The sequence below is a fragment of the Ahaetulla prasina genome, chromosome 2, assembly GCF_028640845.1.
Source record: "Ahaetulla prasina isolate Xishuangbanna chromosome 2, ASM2864084v1, whole genome shotgun sequence".
NCBI classification, from domain to species: domain Eukaryota; kingdom Metazoa; phylum Chordata; class Lepidosauria; order Squamata; family Colubridae; genus Ahaetulla; species Ahaetulla prasina.
In genome coordinates this window covers 289,015,326-289,037,521 of record NC_080540.1, presented here as the reverse complement: position 1 = coordinate 289,037,521, position 22,196 = coordinate 289,015,326, and the positions used below count along the sequence as shown (strand labels likewise).

Sequence of the window (22,196 nt, the reverse complement as noted above, 5' to 3'; positions counted from 1 at the left end):
TTTCTATTGCTAAGCAAGATGGTTGTTAAGCAAATTTTGTCCCCATTTGAGGACCTTTCTCGCCAGAGTTGTTAAGTGAATCATTGCAGCTGTTAAATAACAGTTCACTTAACGGTTGTTGAGTCTGGCTTCCCCATTGACCTTGCTTGTGAGAAGATTGCAAAAGCTCATCCCATGATTCCAGGACACTGCAACCGTCATAAGTATGAACCAATTGCCAAGCACCCAAATTTTGATTATGTGATGATGCAACAGTCATGAGTGGGAAAAACGAACATAAGCCTTTAACTTAACTTTTTTTTTCAGTTCTGTTGTTAACTTTGAACGGTCACTAAATGAACTATTGTAAGTTGAGGACTACCTGTAATTTTTTTATACACACATTCAGTGTGTAAAAGCTGTCTTTCTCTTATTGGGCTTTCAAGGAGCTGGAAAAGCAAAAAAAAATAAATTACCTGTTGGTATTTACCTCAGGTAATCCCATTACCTGAGTGGGAGGATACCTTGTGAATTTTGCAGCATTTTTCTGAGTGAGTGATTTGCTGTGAATTTCTGCTTTCACTATGTAGATGTTCCCTGTAAGTTTTGCTACATTTACTTTTTTTCTCCCCTGGTTGCAGTTTGAACCCTGAAAGAAACCAGTCTTTGGCAGGTGAGCGTTCTCCGTTACTGAAGGTGGCTGACTGAATACACATGACTTTTTTAACCTAGTCACCTGCAATTAAAAAACAAATTAGGAGTAGCTTTTCCAACTAACATGTTTTTATCAAAACCAATCTGCTTTTGTGGGTTGTTGTATAGACACAACATTTTTACCTAGATAACCGGCTGCAATTACAAAAAAAATAAAAATAAAAAAATCAGGAGTTTGTTACACCTTCTTCGACTAAGAAATCTTATTTAGTTTGGTTTAGTGGTTAAAGCAGCAGGCTAGAAAGCAAGAGACTATGAGTTCAAGTTCTTCCTTAGCCATGAAAAGCAGACGGGTGATGTTTGGGCCAACCCACCTCACAGAGTTGTTGTGAAGAAAATAGGAGGAAGCAGTTGTGTTGGATAAGTTCACTGCCTTGAGCTATTTGTAAAAATAATACAGGTTATCCTCGACTTGCGACCACAATTGAGCTCAAAATTTATGTTGCTAAGTGAGAACTTTGTTAAGTGAGTTTTGCCCCATTTTTCTTGCCTCCGTTGTTAAGTGAATCACTGCGGTTGTTAAATTCGTAACACGGTTGTCAAGCGAATTTTGCATCCTCGTTGTCAGAAGGTTGCAAAAGGGGATCACGTGACCCCGGGACGCTGCAACGGTCATAAGTGTGAAACAGTTTGTTGCCAAGCGTCTGAATTCTGATCACGTGATCATGGGAATGCTGCAAAAGTCGTAACTCTGAAAAACAGTCCTAAGTGCATTTTTTTCAGTGCCGTTGTAACTTTGAATGGTCACTCAGTGAACTGTTGGAAGTCGATCATTATCTGTAAAGGCAGAATGCCAACAAATCAATAAGGAAGGCATCATATTTCAGGAGCTGCAGGAATTGTATGTTGAATTCTATGCATGCAAGAAAAAGAACGGATTTAGAAGCTTCGACACAGTTTTAGTGATTTTGTGGAAGACTCAGATATGGCCATATGATGCAACTTATAGGTGGGAAGGATCCCACTGTAGGGAAATATTTGCTTCTAGATAAATGTCTTTATATAGTGCTCCTGATGAGTTTGAATTGGCTGGCTGCCTCCTTGATAAGGGATTTTTTTTCCCCTCACAGAAAGTAGCTATCATTCTTGCTGCCAGTTTTAAAGAGAGATGTCTACTACATACCAAAAATTATAGGCTGTGCGAAATCAAGACATGAATCTTGACTTATGACCAGTTCTGCAACATCCTGCAATCGCCCACTGGCGATTTCCAACTTTTTTTGATTGGTTTCTGGGCAGAAATTCTCATTGGATCCACAATGGCCACAATGCTTAACAACTACAGCAGCGGTAAAATCTGAACCTGTTTACTACCGGTTCGCTGGCTGTGCATGGGCAGTACGCACCAAATGCAAGGTGCTCGCATGCAGTGCATGGCAAAAGGAGGCATGTGGTAAGTAGAACAGTGCAGGGTATGTGTGTGATCAGCTGTGGTGCGCGTTCTTTTTTTTTTCTTTTAAAAGCATTTTTTTTACAACCTCTTCGACTGAAGAGGTTGTAGAAAAAATGCTTTTAGAAGTAAAAAAAATCAAACCCTCTGATGATCAGGCACCTCAGCTGGGATTGTCAGAGCCTTTTTTTTTACCTTTTAAAAGCATTTTTTACAACCTATCTGGCCGAATAGGTTGTAAAAATGCTTTTAAAAGTAAAAAAAAGGCTCTGATGATCAGGCAGCTCAGCTGGGATTGTCAGAGCCTTTTTTTTTATCTTTTAAAAACATTTTTTACAACCTATCTGGCTGAATAGGTTGTAAAAAAATGTTTTTAAAAGTAAAGAAAAAAAGGCTTTGAGGATGGCGTGGCTCAGCTGGGCATGGACGGGGGGGGCAGGGATTTTTGCTATCGGTGCGCTGAACCATCCGCCGCCATCACTACCGGATCGGGTGATCTGGTCCAAATCGGGAGCATTTCACCCCTGAACTACAGTGATTTGCTTAATAGCTGTCTCCCCCCAAAAGTTATAAAATTGGATCTGGTTATGTGGGTGTCACCACTTACAACGTAATAACTCACAAATGGAAATTTGATCCTGATTGGGACCATAAATTGTGGACTATAGCGCAGGGATTGGCAACCTTAAACACTCAAAAGAGCCATTTGGACCCATTTCCCCACAGAAAAGAAAACACCGGGAGCCACAAAACCCTTTTTGACATCTAAAATGAAGAGAACATTACACATACCGTTTTTTACTTTTGTGCTATGTGTAAAAAAACTATAGTGTGTTGTATTTATGAAATCAATGACTTGCTACAAAGAAAACAAGTTTTTATTTCTGCATGCAACAAAAACATTTTGAACTCCGAAAAAAAAAAAAGATGGGTCAAAACGCTCAATAAATCACGTGCTGGCGGGTGTCACACATTGGCGGTTGTGATGCATATTTTGAGTGACAGGGAGCCGCAGCAGAGGGATGAAAGAGCCACATGCGGCTCCAGAGCCTCAGGTTGCAGACCCCTGCTATAGTGTAATAGAAAGAAAGTTGTTTTTTGTGGGCTTGCAAGGTGGCCAGATCTAGCCAGTTTCAGCTGATTTTGGAAAGCCAATCTGTTTCATTATACAGCGCCTGTCTGCTCTGTATTGCTTGTTAATTTTTTCTAAAATAATTAATTCCCACAGACCATTAAGATTTTGTCTCCATCTACCTAGTTCATCATACCTTATCATTCTATGCAAAGCTGCTTTTGTTCCTAATACCCAGTTTCCAACTGGTTGGTTGCTAAGCAGTGAGTAAATAAACTTGGCCACAGGACCCTCTGAACTAGTCTGGTTGCTACCAAAAATAACAGTTGGGCAACAATTCAGAGATACGATTTGTAATTTAGGAGGCAAAATTGATTCTGCACCCACACACAAGTTTAAGCGAGCAACTAAGAACTGTGGCTGCAAAAAGATTTTTTTAAAACAACAACAGGCATGTTAGCTTCCTCTGTTCTTGTCAAAAATATCCAAAGGACCTTTAAGTTACTGGCATCAAATGAGATGATTTGATTTATGAGCATATCTGTGCATTATATAATGTGGAACAGAATCTTATTTCAAAGCCGGTGTGTGTAATTTTAGCCCAGCATACCAATTCATAATTGAGTAATATGATATTGCACCTAGAATTTTAGCCTTTGTAAAGTTAATTAGTAACCTGAACCCTGGAAGAATGTGATATCATGGAGCAACTTGTAAGAATGTAATCGTTTAACTTATAAATCACGCCTCTGCATTCATACAGAGTGACTTTCTGATTATTTTGTTGAAAAAAGGATAATCAAGTCACATTATTTTTGTTGGAAGCAAAATACTACACTACCTTTGATGATCACGGGGCCACAGTTAATGTTTTGGGAGAACGAGAGATTCCAGGGGTTTAGGGCACTGATGCAAAACAGCTGGAGTTGCCCCTACAGATTGGCAAGAGTTTTCTCATTATGTTTTAAAGTTTAAACCAGTGGTGAAATCTAAATTTCTTTCCTACCGGTTCTGTGGGCGTGGCTTGGTGGGCGTGGTCATCTGACTGGGTGGGCATGGCTATGTAACTGGGGGATCAAAAGACAGAAACTCACTAACAATGTCCTGCTGGAGCAGGGTTGGACTAGATGACCTCCAGGTCCCTTCCAACCCTGGATTGTCCTCTGAAGCTGCGTCTAGTGCCAGGTTTGTAGTCCTTACTTCCTCTCCTTTTTCCTCCCTCCCTCCCTCCCTCCCTCTTTCTTTCTTTCTTTCTTTCTTTCTTTCTTTCTTTCTTTCTTTCTTTCTTTCTTTCTTTCTTTCTTTCTTTCTTTCTTTCTTCTTTCTTTCTTTCTTTCTCCCTCTCTCTCTCTCAAACGAAACCCCCCCCCCCCATTTTTTGCCTAGCAGGCTTCAGCTTTTTTACCTTTTAAAAAATGCTTTTAAAAGTTAAAAAAAAAAGCCTCTGAGGATCAGGCACCTCAGCTGGGATCGTCAGAGCCTTGTTTTAACCCTTTAAAAGCATTTAAAGGGTTAAACCCCCAAAGAGGTTGTTAAAAATGCTTTTAAAAGTAAAAAAACCCCCAATCCTCTGACAATTGTGTGGCTCAACTGGGCATGGTGTGGGGCAGGAATTTTTGCTACCGGTTCTCCAAATCACCCACCGCCATCGCTACTGGATCAGGCGATTCGGTCCGAACTGGGAACATTTCACCCCTGGTTTAAACTATATTCAGCTTAATCTGAATCTGTCTGAGTAAGACATTTATGGCTTTCCAGATGTTGCTGAACTTCCAATACTGTGTTCTGTCCCCCCCACCTCAGTCCGGGAGACACGTGAACTGACTCAATTAGCCAGCAATTTAGTCCACGGCAGCTATCAGCTCTGGCAGCAGACCAGCGAACGTCTGCCAAGGTTTTCTTTATCTTCCCATCACAGAAGCTCATTACCGGAGCAACCAGGAAGTCAGGAACAAAGAGCAATCCAGGCCAAATGCTCAGTCAAATAGTTCATCTCAAGTTTTCTCCAGTCAGTTTGTTTTGTCCGTCATGAAGTAGTAGAGCAACCCCTCCTGCTTTTTATACCCTGTGGGATGTGGCTTCGTGACTCAGCACTCTCTAGGCCTGCCCCACCCCTTCTTTTGTTGTTCCCGCCTCTCTTGTCTACGAAATCTGGGATCTGACCAGGACTGATTGTCCACAGCTGGGTCTGGAAGCGTTGCCTGGGCGGGGAGAGATACAGGAGACAGAGGCCTCGTCACCTCCAGCACCTGGCTTGCCTCTGGCTCCTGGAGCTGAGCCAGAGAGGCCGGCCCTGCAGAGGGGAACCCCGATGGCCCTTCCCCCTCACTCTCTGAGTCACTTTCTGGCAGGGGCCCAGGCCCGGGGTGGGGGGAGGCTGGAGCCACAACATACTGTTGGAACTCTTGGTGAGGGACCCTTTACAGGTAGTCCTCAACTTATGACCGTGCTGGCTTAGGAATTCTGGGAGTTGAAATCCACAGGTCATAAGGACCATGGTTCCCCACCCCTGCTTATAGGATTCCAACATCCGTATCAGCCTCACCAAATCAACCAGAACAGAAAATCAACTCTACCACAAGGCTAGAACGACGGTTTATTAAAATTGAATTTATTTCATTAATTTACTAAACCTATATGCCGCTCATGTCTCTATCAAGTGACTCTGGGCCGCTTGCAATACCATAATCCAGGGGTCTCCATCCTTGGCAACTTTAAGACTTGTAGACTTCAACTCCCAGAATACCTCAGCCAGCTTTGCTGGCTGAGGAATTCTGGGAGTTGAAGTCCACAAGTCTTAAGTTGGCAAGGTTGGAGACCCCTGCCATAAACCACAGCCTGAAGCATTTATAGAATGGAAACATTTAAACCTCGGACATCAAAAGTTAAATCATTCAAGTTAATATTAAATTGGATAAAAAGACCAGTATGTAGACCGGGTGGAAGGGGAATTTTCTCCTGATCTACTAGCCCCCTCCAGAATGGGAGGTGTCCACGTTAGGATTAAAAGCGAGAAGATAAAAATGGAGGAAGAGGAGAGTAGATGGAAATATAGAACAAGCAAAGAGAGCAGAGAATTCTGAGAGAAAAAAGGAGAAGAAGAGGAGAAAGAGAAAAAAGAGGAAAATTTAAAAATGATTGAAAATATAGTAATGTTTTAAGCCCTAATAATGAAACTTGAAAGTACAAAAATAGCTGGCAATATATTAAATGATTTAAATGTTAATAATGGAATTTGAAATTATAAAAAGTTTTTAAAAGTTACTATGGAATTTATCAAAAGTATTAGAAATGATACTATGAAGAAAAATTGACTTTTTCATTTTTTTCTTTTCATTTTTGACCATGGTTAATACTATACGAATTGTTATTGAACTGCAGATATGTGATTGATTTTGAAGTTTTGATAAGTAGAATATATAAAAGATTACAAATATTAAATGGGAATAAAAGGTTTAACATAAAGGGAGTAAGAAGAAGGAGGGAAAGAGAAAAAGTTTGATAAAAGATTAAAATTCAGGGTGAAGGGTAAGATTAGATACATAACATAAATAAAAAAAAGGAAAATAAAAATGAGAGAAAATATATCAAAGCATATATCTAAGAACTAAAAGTTGTATGAATATGAAACCTGGCCAATATTGTATGTTGTTGCATGTGTGTTAAAAAACAACAACAAAACTTTATTTAAAAAAAAACCAGAATGGGCGGCTTCCATCGTGGCTAGTAGACAAAGCCAGATTTCTTTCAATTTAGTTTCTGAACATTTCGTTACCAGACTAGGTAACATCATCAGGATTGCCATTCCCATCAGGGTGAGATAGTGTCTCAGGTAACCTGGACCCTGGCTATAATAACAGAACCTTGCAGAGTTGAAGTTGCTTTGCTTCCCGTCCATCTTTTATCCCTAGTGAACCAGGCGGAGCCTTCCTGAGTCACTTCCAGATGCAGGTAGTCCTCGACTTACAAAAGTTCACTTAGGGAACATTCAAAGTTACAACAGCCTGAAAAAAGTAACTTGCAACGGTTTTTCACAGTTAACGAACGTTTCAGCATCCCAATGGTCACATGATTTACATTTGGATGCTTGACAACTGACTCGCGTTTCTGATGGTTACCGAGTGCCCCGGGGTCATGTGATCAGCCGCTGCAACCTTCTGAAAAAGCCAAGTCAATGGGGGAATGCAAAATTCACTTAACAACTGGCTTGCTAACTTAACAGCTGAAGTAATTCACTTAACAACTGTGGCAGGAGAAGTCGTAAAATGGGGCAAAACTCACGTAACACATGTCTCACTTAGTGGCAGAAATTTGGGCTCAATTGTGTTCGTAAGTTGAGGACTACCTTGCTTCCTAGGTGTTAAACAATGCATAGAACTCCTTTCTATTTCTTATTAAATTCAAACACAGTGGTCCTCGACTTAACAGCAGTTCGTTTAGTGACTGTCTGAAGTTACGCCGCCACCCCAAAAAGTGACTTATGACTGCTTTTCACACTCATGATCTCGGCTCGCTCAGCCACAGTTGTGTCAGACGCCGTGAGAAGAAACAAGCCAACTTGGTTTTCTTTCCGATAGTGACTTCGTTTATTGGGTCTGCTACAAACTGAGTCTTAGTAAAACTCGAGGTCTCTCTGTATAAAGTCAGCGCTGAGAGCTTCTGTCTCTCAGCCCCTTTTAAACATCCCGCTCTGCTCATGCCCCGCCCCATAGCTGAACTGCTCCGTTGATTGGACACCCGGCCGCTCTCTTCCTCCTCGTCTGATAGCCTCAGCTGCCACATCATCTGCTAAATGGCCTGCGTCAAGTGCCTGATCTTCGGACCTTCCGTCGTGAGCTCAAAACATATCTATTTATTAAAGCGGGACTGGCATAATTTGGGTTGAATTTTAAATTGGGTATTCTTAATATTTTTAAATTTTTAAATCTAAATTTTAATAATCAGCCTTTAAAATTTGCTCTTTTTAAATGTTGTTTTAAATTGTATATATTTTGTTTTTATTTTGGCTGTACACCGCCCTGAGTCCTTCGGGAGAAGGGCGGTATAAAAATTTAATAAAATAAATAAATAAATAAAATAAATAAATCCCGGAACTAAAGCAGCTCTTCCTAACGCCTAGCCCTCATCTCCCTCTATCCCGGCCACCAGTGTGCTGATTCCTTTCCCATGCTTGCCAAACGCAGATCCCTGCAGCCCTCAAACAGGTCCTTAATATGTCATCCCTTTGGATCTTTGATTAGGGGCTGCTTCCATGATCCGTATCACTGTAGTGTCATGTGTCGAGCTGGAGCTGGGCTCGACACATGAGCATTGCAGCATTTCCCTGGTCGCACGGCACTTGACAATCGGCAATCAAAAACCAGATGCTCGGAAACTGATTGATATTTATGATGGTTGCAGTGCTCCGAGGTCATGTGATCACTCTTTGGCGACTTTCTGACAAGCAAAGTCGATGGGGAAGCCAGAATCACCTAACAACCGTGTTGCTCGCTTAACGACTGCAGTGATTCACTTAACAACTGTGCCAAGAAAGGTCATAAAATGGAGCAAAGCTCACTTAACTGTCTCACTTAGCAAACAGAAATGTTTTTTTTTAAAATTTGAATTTATATCCCGCCCTTCTCCGAAGACTCAGGGCGGCTTACATTGTGTTAAGCAATAGTCTTCATCCATTTGTATATTATATACAAAGTCAACTTTATTGCCCCCCCCACAGTCTGGGTCCTCATTTTACCTACCTTATAAAGGATGGAAGGCTGAGTCAACCTTGGGCCTGGTGGGACTTGAACTTGCAGTAATTGCAAGCAGCTGTGTTAATAACAGACAGACTTAGTCTGCTGAGCCACCAGAGGCCCTTGTTGGGTTCAATTGTGATCCTAAGTCAAAAACTACCTCTTATTTTATATCATCCTGCCGGGGGTGTTTTCATGAAGGAAGGATGTACATTTCCCTGCTGCAGGAGCAAGGGTGGGTTTCACGTATCTTTTCCACCGGGTTGCCGTGTGTACACGCTGTCCATGCATGCGGCCAGCCTTCCACGCATGCGCTTTGCTCGCTTCTGTACCTTTCACATATTTGCCCAGCCTCGAAAACGTGCCTAAATAGCACAACTTGGAGCCTGGGCAGGTGGGGAGGCCCACCCGCGATTGCTGCTACCAGTTCGCCCAAATCGGTGCAAACTGGCTGAATACCAACTCTGTGCAGGAGGTTTACAGATTTAGACGCATGGAAGAAACAGTGGAAGGGTTGCAGAAATGATACGTTCCTCTGTTGGCGTTCCACTTTGGCTTCGTTCAAGGCAGCGTTAGAACTAACCAGTGGTGCTAGAACTGGACAATATTTGAGAAGGAAGGATGAACTATTGATATTGCAGAGAAATAAGATTTTTTTTAAATACTGTTAGCTGTGGGGTTTTCTCCCCAGTTGGATGGTAGACTTGGATGGTAAAATATCATGGATTAAGCAATGGGAAATTGGAAAGAGGATGTTTCAGAACAGGTGAAAAAAAAACACCAAACTAGCAGCCCTAGGAAAACATTGCCAGGAGTGATGTTAGGCTAGGACAATTGTTGCCTGCTGTTGATGCCCAGCTGCTATTTATAAGTATTGTCTAAAAAAACATCAAGGCCTTTGCGACAATGGCTTTGGGCTAGAGATGATTGATGTTCTAAGGCAGTAGACTCCCTTGGCCTCTGCCAAGAATGATACAACAGCTCTTGAAGACTGGGACTTGCAAGGGAAGGTTATATCCCAGCTAGATGTCAGGAAAGAACTTGAGATAGCCGTTTTTCGAAGATGGTGATTTGTTGGGATCTGTTCCTCATTCTAGCCCAAGAGAGCCACTTGAGTGAAGACACAATTAGCACCTGAACTTAACAATTGGAAGGATCTGACTTTCGTTGGCAGCAGAATTGGGCAACATGGGTGGGAAGAGATGCCTGGTTGCAACAGATTTAGGCTTTGTCTTTCTTTCTTTCTTTCTTTCTTTCTTTCTTTCTTTCTTTCTTTCTTTCTTTCTTTCTTTCTTTCTTTCTTTCTTTCTTTCTTTTCCTTCCTTCCTTCCTTCCTTCCTTCCTTCCTCCCTCCCTCCCTCCCTCCCTCCCTCCCTTCCTCTTAATTTATTTGCCATCTATCTCTCAGTTTAAGCGTCTCTGAACAGAGGCTGAGTCTTGATGTCACTTACGTCTGTGATCCTTCTTTAAGGATGTCTTTTGTGAGTTTAATTCCAAGTATGAGAACTCAGTTTTGGGATCTCCTGTTTACGTCTTCAGCTATTGAACTAAAAAATCCTGCTAGCTGTATCCAGGGTTGGCTACAAATCTTAAGTTCTCCAGCTGTTTCCTTTGCTTTTCTTCGCTGAATATTTCAAGTAATTTTACAGTAATTTATAGCCATTACTGTAAAGTAATGCCTAGCAAAGTAAGTGTTCACAGGAACTGAAACTGGAATTGCGTCTGTCAGAGGGGTAAAGGAACAGTCCCCTTTTCTTGGCTTACACAGTAACTTTCCCAAACTGAACACCTTTGAGATAAATTGGGCCACAGTTGCCAACGTCTCTGTGCCCCTGTTAGTTGTGGCACCATTTCTACCTGGGAAGTAACAATACAAAAAGACTCCAAGGCTACATTCTTGGAAAATGTTGTGGTCCGCCAGCAGCCTGCGGAGCTGGCAACGGAGTCAGACAGTGATGAGGCTAAGGAAGAGAATGGGCCAGTCCTGGAGGCTGGGAAGGCCCGGATGAGAGCTCTGCATCGGAGGCAGAGGTGGGGCCAGGGCCATCGGGGAGTGAGGTGCGGACTCCAGAGCCTCCAGAGACTGACAGTAGTGAGGCAGAGGAACAGGAGGAGCCTGTTCTTAATGCACGCATGAGAAGAGCTGCCAGAAGGCAAGAGCGGCTCAAGCAAAGAGGACGACTTGGGAGTAGGGCCAAGAGATGATTGGCCCCTCCCATAAGGCTTAAAAGACCAGCAACAGCGTTTGGCCTCTTTGCCGGAAAACAACGTTGATAGCTTCGTCTTGTTGCATTTATTTTTGTATCGGTGTCTTCTGAACTTTTGCCAAGAAAGGCCTCTTTGGCAGTTTGCCTAATTGGACCAAGGTGATAGGACTGAAGAATTGTGTTGGGAGGAATTTGCTTTAATTTAGTTGAACTACGCTGAGAATGAAGTAATTCTCAGCTGTTCGAGTAAAGTTTGTTAGTTTTTACACTGACTGAGTTTCCTACTACCTACTTGGGGCTGGGTCACAACAGAAAGGTCCAAAGTATGCTGAAAAGTGACTCATGAGCCACCTAATGACCATTGATACAGGATGAGAAATCCACCTCTGAACCACCCTTATATAGTGCCGTTCACTAAACATCAAGCATATCACATCATACAGTGTTTATTCATTAGATTTATACAACGCCTAGCTATTTTCATCCAGGAGTTCAAGGCAGTGTGGATTGATTGCCTTCCTCCACATTTTCCCCTGTATGTTGAGTTGGTTGGAGATTTAATGATTGGCCAAGGTCGTTCCGTGCCTTAACTGTCACACTTTGCTTATATGTAATAAGAGCTTCATGTCCACACAGATAAGGATGGACCAGTGTGTAGAGCTGTGCTTCTCAATCACCATCCATGCATTTCACCAGCTTTCGATGGCTGAAGCAGGCTACTTCAGTTGACTGCTTAGCTGTAGTTTGGCAGTTCAGATCTCACCAGGCTTAAGGTTGACTCAGCCTTCCATCCTTCCGAGGTGGGTAAAATGAGGACCCAGATTGTTGGGGGTAGTATGCTGACTCTGTAAGCCGCTTAGAGAGGGCTGTAAAAGCACTATGAAGTGGTATATAAGTCTTAAGTGCTATTGCTATTGCTGCTAAGCAACCTCTTAAGTTTTGCAGCCCTTGCAAAGCTCAGAATTCCCACCCACCAAACACACCTTTGGGAAATCTAGATATTGCATATACAACTCATGCAAGGGCGTCCTAGATTGAGAAACGCCAAATTGCAGAATGAAACATTGACTTGGAGCAAGAGTCTCTAAACTTGGCAACTTGTGGACTTCAAATTCCCAGAATTCTCCATGCTGGTTGGGGAATTCTGGGAGTTGAAGTCCATGGTTGAGAAACACTGCTATAGAGAATACAGAACAAAAGAGCAGAAAGTTTTTTTCATAGTGTAACAGCATACCATAAAACCCACTTGAAAGGCTTCTACTGGGAAAAAAAAATACCCTTAACATTTTCTTCCTTTGAATCATTTAAATCCCTCCCCCGAAAAAAAATAATTTGTCTTATTTATAAACATTTTTTTTTCCAAACAGCGGTATCCTATTTAACTAAAATTGGAAAATCCTGCTATTTTTATACATCTGCTTGTATCTCTACATTTTGAAACATACAGTGCTGTTCCATTTTCCCTCTTTTTCCCCTCTCCTAGGCAAACTATACATAATGTTCTCCCGGTTAAGAATAGCCGTTTCCCCCTGCAAGTTGGCACATCGTAACATGCATAGGAAGGAAAAAGGGAAGCCCTTGATGCTTAATCCCAGGACAAACAAGGTAAGTATCATGGGTATGTTGTACGCCGTGTCTTAAATCCGCACTAGGGCTGTGGAGCTTAAAGTAAGGCGGAAGACTGTTGCAAGAGCTTTATGTTTAGACATTGGGCAGAACCAGATATTAAAAGAGAGACAGAGGGAGAACCTGAACCTTGAGCAGAATGGCCACAGCCTGTTGATGGTTAGTAACTAAAGAGTTGTAATGTGGACAATTGTAATCCCCTTTTGTGCTGTACTATTTGGGTCACTTTTTGTGGTCCTAGTGTATAGTGTGAAGGGTAATCAAGTTGACTAAGCTGGTGTCATATCCTGTTTTAGAAAGTTTGTTTAACCATGGATTGCTGAATAAGCTACAGTTTTTTTTAAAAAAATTATTTACATTTATATCCCGCCCTTCTCCGAAGACTCAGGGCGGCTTACAGTGTATAAGGCAATAGTCTCATTCTATTTGTATATTTTTACAAAGTCAACTTATTGCCCCCCCCAACAATCTGGGTCCTCATTTTACCTACCTTATAAAGGATGGAAGGCTGAGTCAACCTCGGGCCGGGCTTGAACCTGCAGTAATTGCAGGCTGCTGTGTTCTAATAACAGGCTTCTAACAGCCTGAGCTATCACGGCCCCTCAGTTTGGCTCAGGGGTGAAATCCAAAAAGTTCTGACAGGTTCTGGAGAACCGGTAGTGGAAATTTTAAGTAGTTCGGAGAACCGGTAGTGGAAATTTTGAGTAGTTTGGAGAACCGGTAGTGGAAATTTTGAGTAGTTCGGAGAACCGGCAAATACCACCTCTGGCTGGCCCCAGAGCAGGGTGGGAATGGAGATTTTGCAGTATCGTTCCCCTGGAGTGGAGAGGGAATGGGGATTTTGCTGTACCCTTCCCCTGCCATGCCCCCAAGCCACGCCCCCAAGCCACACCACGCCCCCAAGCCATACCCACAGAACCGGTAGTAAAAAAATTTGGATTTCACCACTGGTTTGGCTCGTTTCATACAATATCATGCAACAGAATAGCACAGCCTGTAGCCAGTGTTTCGGTCATTTTGGTGGTGAGAGAAAGGCAAAATGGGGAGAAACTGGGAGTTTCTCCAGGCAAAGGTAAGACAGAACAGATCTTTGATCAACTGATTCCCCGAGATTCTTTTGGCGAGAAAAATAAATGCCTTTGTACCTAAAATCCACACTTGGCTTGATGGCTCAATTGGGCATTTATTTCACTGAAACTGACCCATTAGAGCAGAGGTGGAGAAACTATGGCCCCTTTATGACTTGTAGACTTCATCTCCCAGAATTCCTGAGCCAGCCACGCATCTCAAGTCATAAAGGAGCTATGGTTCCCCATCTCTTGTCCTTGATTAAGGACAAAGGAAGGAATCATATTTCAGATGAAGAGCTGGTAGGGTCCCACTAAAATCGTTTGGCCAAAGGACTTTCCCAAATCTGGAATTCGGGTTAATTTTATCTTTTCCTCTTGCTGTCTCTGTTCAGGGGATGGCTTTTACCTTAAAAGAACGGCAGATGTTGGGGCTTCAAGGACTCTTACCGCCGAAGGTTGAGACACAGGACATCCAAGCTTTACGTTTCCATAAGAATGTAGCCAAAATGACGGATCCCTTAGAAAAGTAAGAGCCCATTGGAAGAGAATTACTTTTGGGTCCTTGACCCTTGTCGGCACTGGATTCCAGTTACGATTTGGAGAATCGCAGTGGCAAATATCCCAGACACACTGGAGGTGGGAGGGAGAATGTTGGTTGCCAGAATTGTCCTTCAAAAGGGACTAAATGCATTCAAACGCCTGATCTCTATATCTTATTTTTTTTTTGCAAACCATCACTTCCATTCTTTGCCATTTTCAAAATATTCTCAGGATTTGGAATTTGTTCCTGATTTTAACACAGTGGGACTGGGTTGGCGGCAGGGGTGGGCTGCTGGGAGTTCTCAGGGGTTCGGGAGAACTTCTAGCCAAGATTCTGTGCAGTTCGGAGAACCCCCAAATCCCACACCTGGCTGGCCACGCCCACCCCACCTCTCCCAGGAGTCCTCACGTGGCCCGTTTTGGATGCAGGTAAGTGCAGGGCGCACATGGAGGCTTAGGGAGGGCAAAAACCGGGCCTAGCGGAAGTTCAGGAAGAAAGCCTCCAGGGCCCGGGGAGGGCAAAAACTCCCCCCCCCCAGTGCAGGAGGCCAACTAGGCCACGCCCACCATGGCCACGCCCACCCTGCAACCAGGCAGAGAACCCATTGCTAAAATTTTTGAAGCCCACCCCTGGTTGGCGGGCTACCTTCAACATTCCCAGTCCTGTATTTGCAATTTCTCCAGTCTTCCACGATCACCTTACCAAAATTCAAAGGCAATTTCATTTTAATACCATTTTTAAAATAAATTCAGCCCTGTGTGCTTATCTTGGAGTAGGTTTAGTTCTGAGTGAGGTCTTGAAATTCTAGTCATTAAGGTATCAGGATAGGAACTAGGAGGCTAGAAGTTCTAGTCCTGCTTTAGGCATGAAAGCTGGCTGGATGCCTTTGAACCGATCACAGGAAAACTGTCAGTTCTTGTCCTGCCTTGGGCATGAAAGCCAGGTGGGTGACCTTGGGCCAATCATCAGGAGACTGTGAGTTCTAGTCCCAATAGGATTGAAAGCCGGATAGGTAATTTTGGGCCAATCATAGGAGACAATGGGTTCTAATCCCGCCAGGCGTAAAAGCTAGCTGAGTGATCTTGGACCAATCACGAGGAGATAGTGAGTTCTAGTCCCACCTCAGGCACATAAGCCACCTTAAGTGTCTTTGGGTCACTCTCTCTTAGCCCAGCCCCCCTCATGGTGTTATTGCTGTAAGAAAGATAAGAGGAGGAATATGAGATACGTTCGCCAAATTGAGTTATTTATAAAAATAATAAAGGTTGGATAAAAAGAAAATCTAATTATTTTTCCAGAATTATCCCCCAGTATGGCTGAAAATTTAGGTCCTGCACCTCTGGTGAAGCTGTAACACTCTTGCCTGGATCTTGAAAGGGTGTATGTGTATATGTGTGTGCCTGTACATAAATATGCATTATGCATCTTTGTTTGTTTGTTTATAACATTGATAGACTGCCCATCTTACCTCAAGGTAACTTTGTGTTGTATAGTGTCTTTTTACGTCACTGCAGTCTTCACTTTCAGCATTTGTTTTTCCTTCTTGACTGGAGACCTATGGTATTTTATGACTTGAGTGTTAATATATAATCTTGCTGGATGGAGTAACCAAAAGCTGGTTAATTGACCATAAAGCAACATGCGACTGGACTGCATGCTTATCAAGGGAACACTCTCCCCATGGTACAAATGTTGACTAACCAGAATTGCATTTATTTTATTTTTTTCCTCCTGCTACAAAGATTTCTGCAATCTAATCCAGGCCCTTTTTTTATGGGGAGTCCATTGAGATTCGCGAAGTTTATTTCTGAGTCACTATGCACAGCATTCTATCTGTGGTCCCAAGGTCATTTGCACAACCACCTTACTATATGCACAAGAATGAATGTTTGCAGCCGGTGTGCCTGCAATGCGGAATATGGAATCTGAAACTCTGGTGTCCATTAAAATGTGCATTCTGTATTAAAAATAGCTCTTGTCACTTGCTTTGTTTTCCACGGCGACTTTCATTTGCCTGTCTTCTTCAACTTTCAGTCCAGCAAATTGGAATCTTCACCCTTCGTGAAGATTACTTTCTTCACATTTGTCCTCCCAGATTCTAGAGCAGAGGTCTTCAAATTTGGCAGCTTTAAGACTTGTGGACTTGTGGGCTTTAAGCATAGCTGGCTGGAGAATTCTGGGAGCTGAAGTCCACAAGTCTTAAAGCTGCTAGGTTTGGGGACCCCTGTTCTAGAGTCTCCTCTCCAGAAAACCAATGATACACATAAAATATTTTTTTCTGGTGGATGTTCATTTCATTTGGATTGCTTTGTTGTGACCCAGGCCCAAGTAGGTAGTAATAAGCTTAGTCCGTGGAAAAATAAACTTTATTTGAACAGCTGGGAATTACTTCATTCCCAGCATTGTTCAACTCAAAGTAAAACAAATGCCTCCCAAACACAAATTCTTCAGTTATCTTACAAACCTTAGTCCCTTCCTGGCAAATGTCCAGAAGCCACAAAAACAAAAACCTACACGAAGCAGAGGATGCAGCTACAATGTTGTTTTCCGGAAAGCTGAAACACTGGTGCTGGTCTTCTTTTAAGCCTTATGGGAGGGGCCAATCATCTCTTGGCCCTACTCCCGAGTTGTCCTCTCTGCTTGAGCTGCTCTTGCCTTTTGGCACCTCTTCTCATCCATGCATTAGGAACAGGCTCCTCCTGTTCCTCTGCCTCACTGCTATCAGTCTCTGGAGGCTTTGGAGTCCGCACCTCACTTCCCGATGGCCATGGCCTCTCCTCAGCCTCATCGCTGTCCGACTCCGTTGCCAGCTCCATAGGCTGCTCATGGACAATAGGCTTCCTTGTCCATGGAGATTCTCAGTCATCCAGGTCATAGTTGTCCCAAAGGTGCTTTTTTTTTTTTCCAAGAGGTAACTGGACTTTCTTGTTATTCTTTGAAGATATTTCGCTTCTCATCCAAGAAGCTTCTTGGGTGAGAAGCGAAACGTCTTCAAAGAAAAGCAAGGACGTCCAGTTGCCTCTTGGGGAAAAAAAGCACCTTTTGTTGTGACCCAGGTTCCTGGACCCGGACTCCTGGACTCGGATGATTCAGAAAGTGAGGGAGAAGACCTGGCAAGCCCTGATTCTCTTGGGCCCTCTGGCACCCACTCAAAGGGAGGAGGAAGGGCCGGCAAGGCCTGATTCTCTCGAGCCTTTTTCTGATTTGGCAACGCCCCAAGAACAGTTTTGGAGTGATGCAAGACTGTGCAGACGTGACCGGCGCGCGCAGCAGAAGCAGCGTTGGGATAAAGCCAAGGAATGATGGTCATGCAGTGACATCTGCAGAGACTATAAATAGGAGGCGGGACTTCCTGGTTTTTTGTCTTGGACAAAGCAATGAATTTGCGCGGGCAAACTGTATCAATGGAGGGAAGAATATATTCGTGAGTAATTCTGGCCTTATCTATAATTTCCTCGTTATCTCCAGAAACTTGGCAGGCCCGTGGGTAGACATGGCCAGGACATTTAAATAAATGTAAATAAAGTAGAAGAGGAGGCCTTTGACTGACTCTTTGTTGGGAGTATTGGGGGAGGGAAACAGAACACCTTTTGACTTCTTTTGTTTTTTTGTTTTGTTAAAGATTTTTCGCTTCTCATTCAACCAAAACTGAAGAATCTTCTTGGATTAGAAGCAAAACGTCTTTAAGGAAAGAGAGAAAGAAAGAAAGTACAGTTGCTTGTACTTTCCTGAATGAATCCCTGAATCTTCTGAATCCCAACTTTTGGGATTTTTGGTTTCTACCCCAATCTTTCTAGCCAAATATTCCAGATGGCTGCTGGGGGTTCGCAGGGGTTCGGTAGAACCCCTAGCTAAAATTCTGTGCAGTTCAGGGAACCCCCAAATCCTACTCTTGGCTGGCCCCTCCCCCTCCCAGGAGCCCCCCACGTGGCTCATTTTGGATACAGGTATGTGCAGGGCACACGTAGAGGCTCAGAGAAGGTGAAAAACGGGCCTACTGGAAGTTTCCGGTCTCCAGAGGGTCTCCAGAGCCTGGAGAGGCCATTTTCGCCCTCCCGGAGGCTCGAGAAAAACCTCTGGCGCCTGAGGAGGGCAAAAAGCCCCTCCCCACCCGGTGGTGCAGGAGGCTGACTAGGCCACGCCCACCATGGCCACACCCAGCCAGCAACCAGGCAGAGAACCCCTTGCTAAAAATTTTGAAGCCCACCCCAGAATTGCTAGCAACAATGCTTTAAGAAAGCTGAAAATCGCAAATCGAAATATAAAACGGTAAAAGAGATTAGCAATTGATACGGGTAATCCTCCATTTACAACCATTCATTTAGTGACCGCTTGAAGTCACAATGGCACTGGGAAAAAGTCACGATCGTTTCCACATTTATGACCATTGTAGCATCCCCATGGTCATGTGGTCAAAATCCCACCGTTTGGCAACTGGTTCATATTTATGACGGTTGCTGTGTCCCAGGGTCACGTGACCACCTTTTGCGACCTTCTGACAAGCAAAGATAGATCGCAATCATCTTCTTTAGAAAATAAAACTGATTAGTGACAGAGAGCAAGTACTCTGTTTGAGGGTGGAGATTACTCCCCCCAAAGAGGTAAATATACAAGCGCACACATTTCATACGGTTTTTCCACTTCTCTGCTCACAGGTACATCTACGTGATGGGAGTCCAGGAAAGAAATGAGAAGCTGTTCTTCCGGATCCTACAAGATGATATTGAACAATTAATGCCGATTGTCTATACACCAACAGTAGGCCTTGCGTGTTCCCAGTATGGGCATATTTTTAGAAGGCCAAAGTAAGGACAGCCTTATGATTTCTTTACGTAATGGTCACGAATGTTTCTGCTCTTTCATTCTGGAAACACAATAGCAGACCACTATTCTTCTTAATTTTATGTTCATTATTTATTAAGCTGGTACCTTTGTTGTTGTTGTTAGTTGTGAAGTCGTGTCCGACCCATCGCAACCCCATGGACAATGTTCCTCCAGGCCTTCTTGTCCTCTACCATCCCCCAGAGGACATTTAAGCTCACACCAACTGCTTCAGTGACTCCATCCAGCCACCTCGTTCTCTGCCGTCCCCTTCTTCTTTTGCCCTCAATCTTTCCCAGCATTAGGCTCTTCTCCAGTGAGTCCTTCCTTCTCTTTAGGTGGCCAAAGTATTTGAGTTTCATCTTCAGGATCTGGCCTTCTAAAGAGCAGTCAGGGTTGATCTCTAGGACTGAATGGTTGGAACGCCTTGCAGTCCAAGGGACTTGCAGGAGTCTTCTCCAGGACCAGAGTTCAAAGGCCTAAATTCTTTGGTTCTCAGCCTTTCTTATGGTGGCATTCCTTAATAAAGCACTATTTCTACTGACTGCAGGTGAAGAAACCCAAAGAATTGATGGTGGTGACATTAAAATTTTTGCTTCCTCTTGTCTTATTCTTCTTCTTTTCTTCTTCACACATTTGTTTTGTTTCCACTTGGAATCAATTTTATGCCTTCCAGGGAGTTGTTAACTCGGGAAGGGCAATAGGATAGGATAGGATAGGATAGGATAGGATAGGATAGGATAGGATAGGATAGGATAGGATAGGATAGAATTGAATTGAATAGAATAGAATAGAATAGAATAGAATAGAATAGAATAGAATAGAATAGAATAGAATAGAATAGAATTTTTTTTATTGACCAAGTGTGATTGGACACACAAGGAATTTGTCTTGGTGCATACGCTCTCAGTGTACATAAAAGAAAAGATATGTTCATCAAGAATTCTAAGGTACAACACTTAATGATAGTCATAGGGTACAAATAAGCAATCAGGAAACTATCAATATAAATCGTAAGGATACAAGCAATAAAGTTACAGTCATACAGTCATAAGTGGAAGGAGATGGGTGGTGGGAACAATGAGAAGATTAATAGTAGTGCAGATTTAGTAAATAGTTTGACAATAAACCTTTCTAAATAAAATTACTCACATTTATGACGGTTGCAGTGTCCCAGGGTCATGTGATCTCTTTTAGCATCCTTCTGACAAGCAATGGGGAAAGCCAGATTCACTTAAAAAACCCCAAGTTATCAAATTTAATGACTGTAATTTGTTACCAACTTAACAAATGTGGCAAGAGAAGTCATAAAACGGAGCAAAAAAAATTCACTTAACTAATATCTCACTTAGCAACAGACGTTTTGGGCTCAATTGTGGCCGTATGTAGAGGACTATCTGTATTGTCCTTTCTTTAATCAAAAGAGTCAGTATGTCCATCTTGGCACGCTCTGTGAATTTCCCTGACCATGGTGGGGTGGGGTGGGGCTGAATCTTCCCATCTTCCGCTCAAGTATTTTGAATCTTCCTCCCCTTCCTGGATTGTACTTATTCATTATAATTGCTTGTTCAGAGACATTTTTTTCCCTGCCTCATTTCACAAAATTAAGTGGATGTGAATGTTAAAATCAGATAAATGTTGCTTTTACAAATTCTATAAGCTTTTAAGTGGCTCAGAGGTTAAGACACTGAGCTAGTCGATCGAAAGGTCGGCAGTTCAGCGGTTCTAATCCCTAGTGCTGCGAAACAGGGTGAGCTCCTGTTACTTGTCCCAGCTTCTGCCAACCTAGCAGTTCGAAAGCATGTAAAAAATGCAAGTAGAAAAATAGGGACCACCTTTGGTGGGAAGGTAACAGCGTTCTGTGTGCCTTTGGCGTTGAGTCGTGTCGGCCACATGACCATGGAGATGTCTTCGGCTTAGAAACAGAAATGAGCACCGCTCCCTAGAGTTGGGAACTACTAGTATATATGTATGGGGTAAACCTTTACCTTTACCTTTATAAGCTTTTAACAGTGACATAGCTCTCAAGGGCTATCGTGGTTTCACCCGTTTTTTTCAAAGGTATCATATTCAACTTTTTAAAACAACTAAGAAGGAGAAGGTACACCAGGTTGACACTTGCATTTCTACCTTAATTTCTTTGCAGAGGATTGTACGTTGCCATAACAGATAAGGGCCACATCCGATCTGTGGTAAACAACTGGCCAGAGAATGATGTGAAGGTACGGACTATGTTTTCTTCTTTCATGTGGACTTTCTATTGTACTAATAGACTTCCTTGAGGGCAAATAGATAGGGGGTATACTCGCAAGCTAAACTATGAATTCTACGTCACATTGTCTTTCCTTCTTCATGTGATCTGATGCAGTTCTATATATATATCCACTTTTGTCCTTCAAGGCTGTTGTCGTCACAGATGGAGAACGTATCTTGGGCCTTGGGGATCTGGGAGTATATGGAATGGGAATCCCAGTTGGCAAACTCTGTTTATACACCGCCTGTGCTGGAATAAAACCTGACAAGTGCCTTCCTGTATGTATTGATGTTGGAACTGACAATCTGGTAAGTTGTTACATGTTCTACACCCATCAGTTGCTTGTCTGTGGTATTCATTGGTGGGGTAAGATGCCACACAGTGGGAGTTTGGCTAGATCAGGGTCTCCAACCTTGGCCACTTTAAGACTTGTGGACTTCAACTCCCAGAATTCCCCAGGTAGCCATGATGTCTGAGGAATTCTGGGAGTTGAAGTCCACAAGTCTTAAAGTGGTCAAGGTTGAAGACCCATGGGCTAGATGACTTTGAAGGTTCCTTCCAACTCTTGCTAATACAGGTAGTCCTCGACTTACAACAATTCATTTAGTGACCATTGAAACTTACAACGGCACTGAAAACAGTGACTTGCTACCATTTTTCACAGTTACAACCTTTGCAGGATCCCCAAAGCCCCATGATCAGAATTCAGAGGCTTGGTAACTGGCTCATATTTATGACGGTTGCAGAGCCCCAGGGTCATGTGATCACCATTTGCGAACGTCTGACGAGC

The 22,196-nt window shown here is 43.0% G+C and overlaps 1 protein-coding gene across 1 annotated transcript in view; it reads left to right on the top strand.

Annotated features, from left to right (window-relative positions):
- Nucleotides 1–22,196, top strand: part of ME2 (malic enzyme 2) — a 50,203-nt gene that overhangs the window by 5,769 nt on the left and 22,238 nt on the right. Inside the window, exons 2-6 of the mRNA XM_058170930.1 lie at nucleotides 12,578–12,699; nucleotides 14,183–14,316; nucleotides 18,987–19,136; nucleotides 21,299–21,374; nucleotides 21,553–21,714. Of these exons, the coding sequence (XP_058026913.1) occupies nucleotides 12,592–12,699; nucleotides 14,183–14,316; nucleotides 18,987–19,136; nucleotides 21,299–21,374; nucleotides 21,553–21,714 (630 nt within the window). The 5' untranslated portion in view covers nucleotides 12,578–12,591. The remainder of the gene's footprint in view (nucleotides 1–12,577; nucleotides 12,700–14,182; nucleotides 14,317–18,986; nucleotides 19,137–21,298; nucleotides 21,375–21,552; nucleotides 21,715–22,196) is intronic.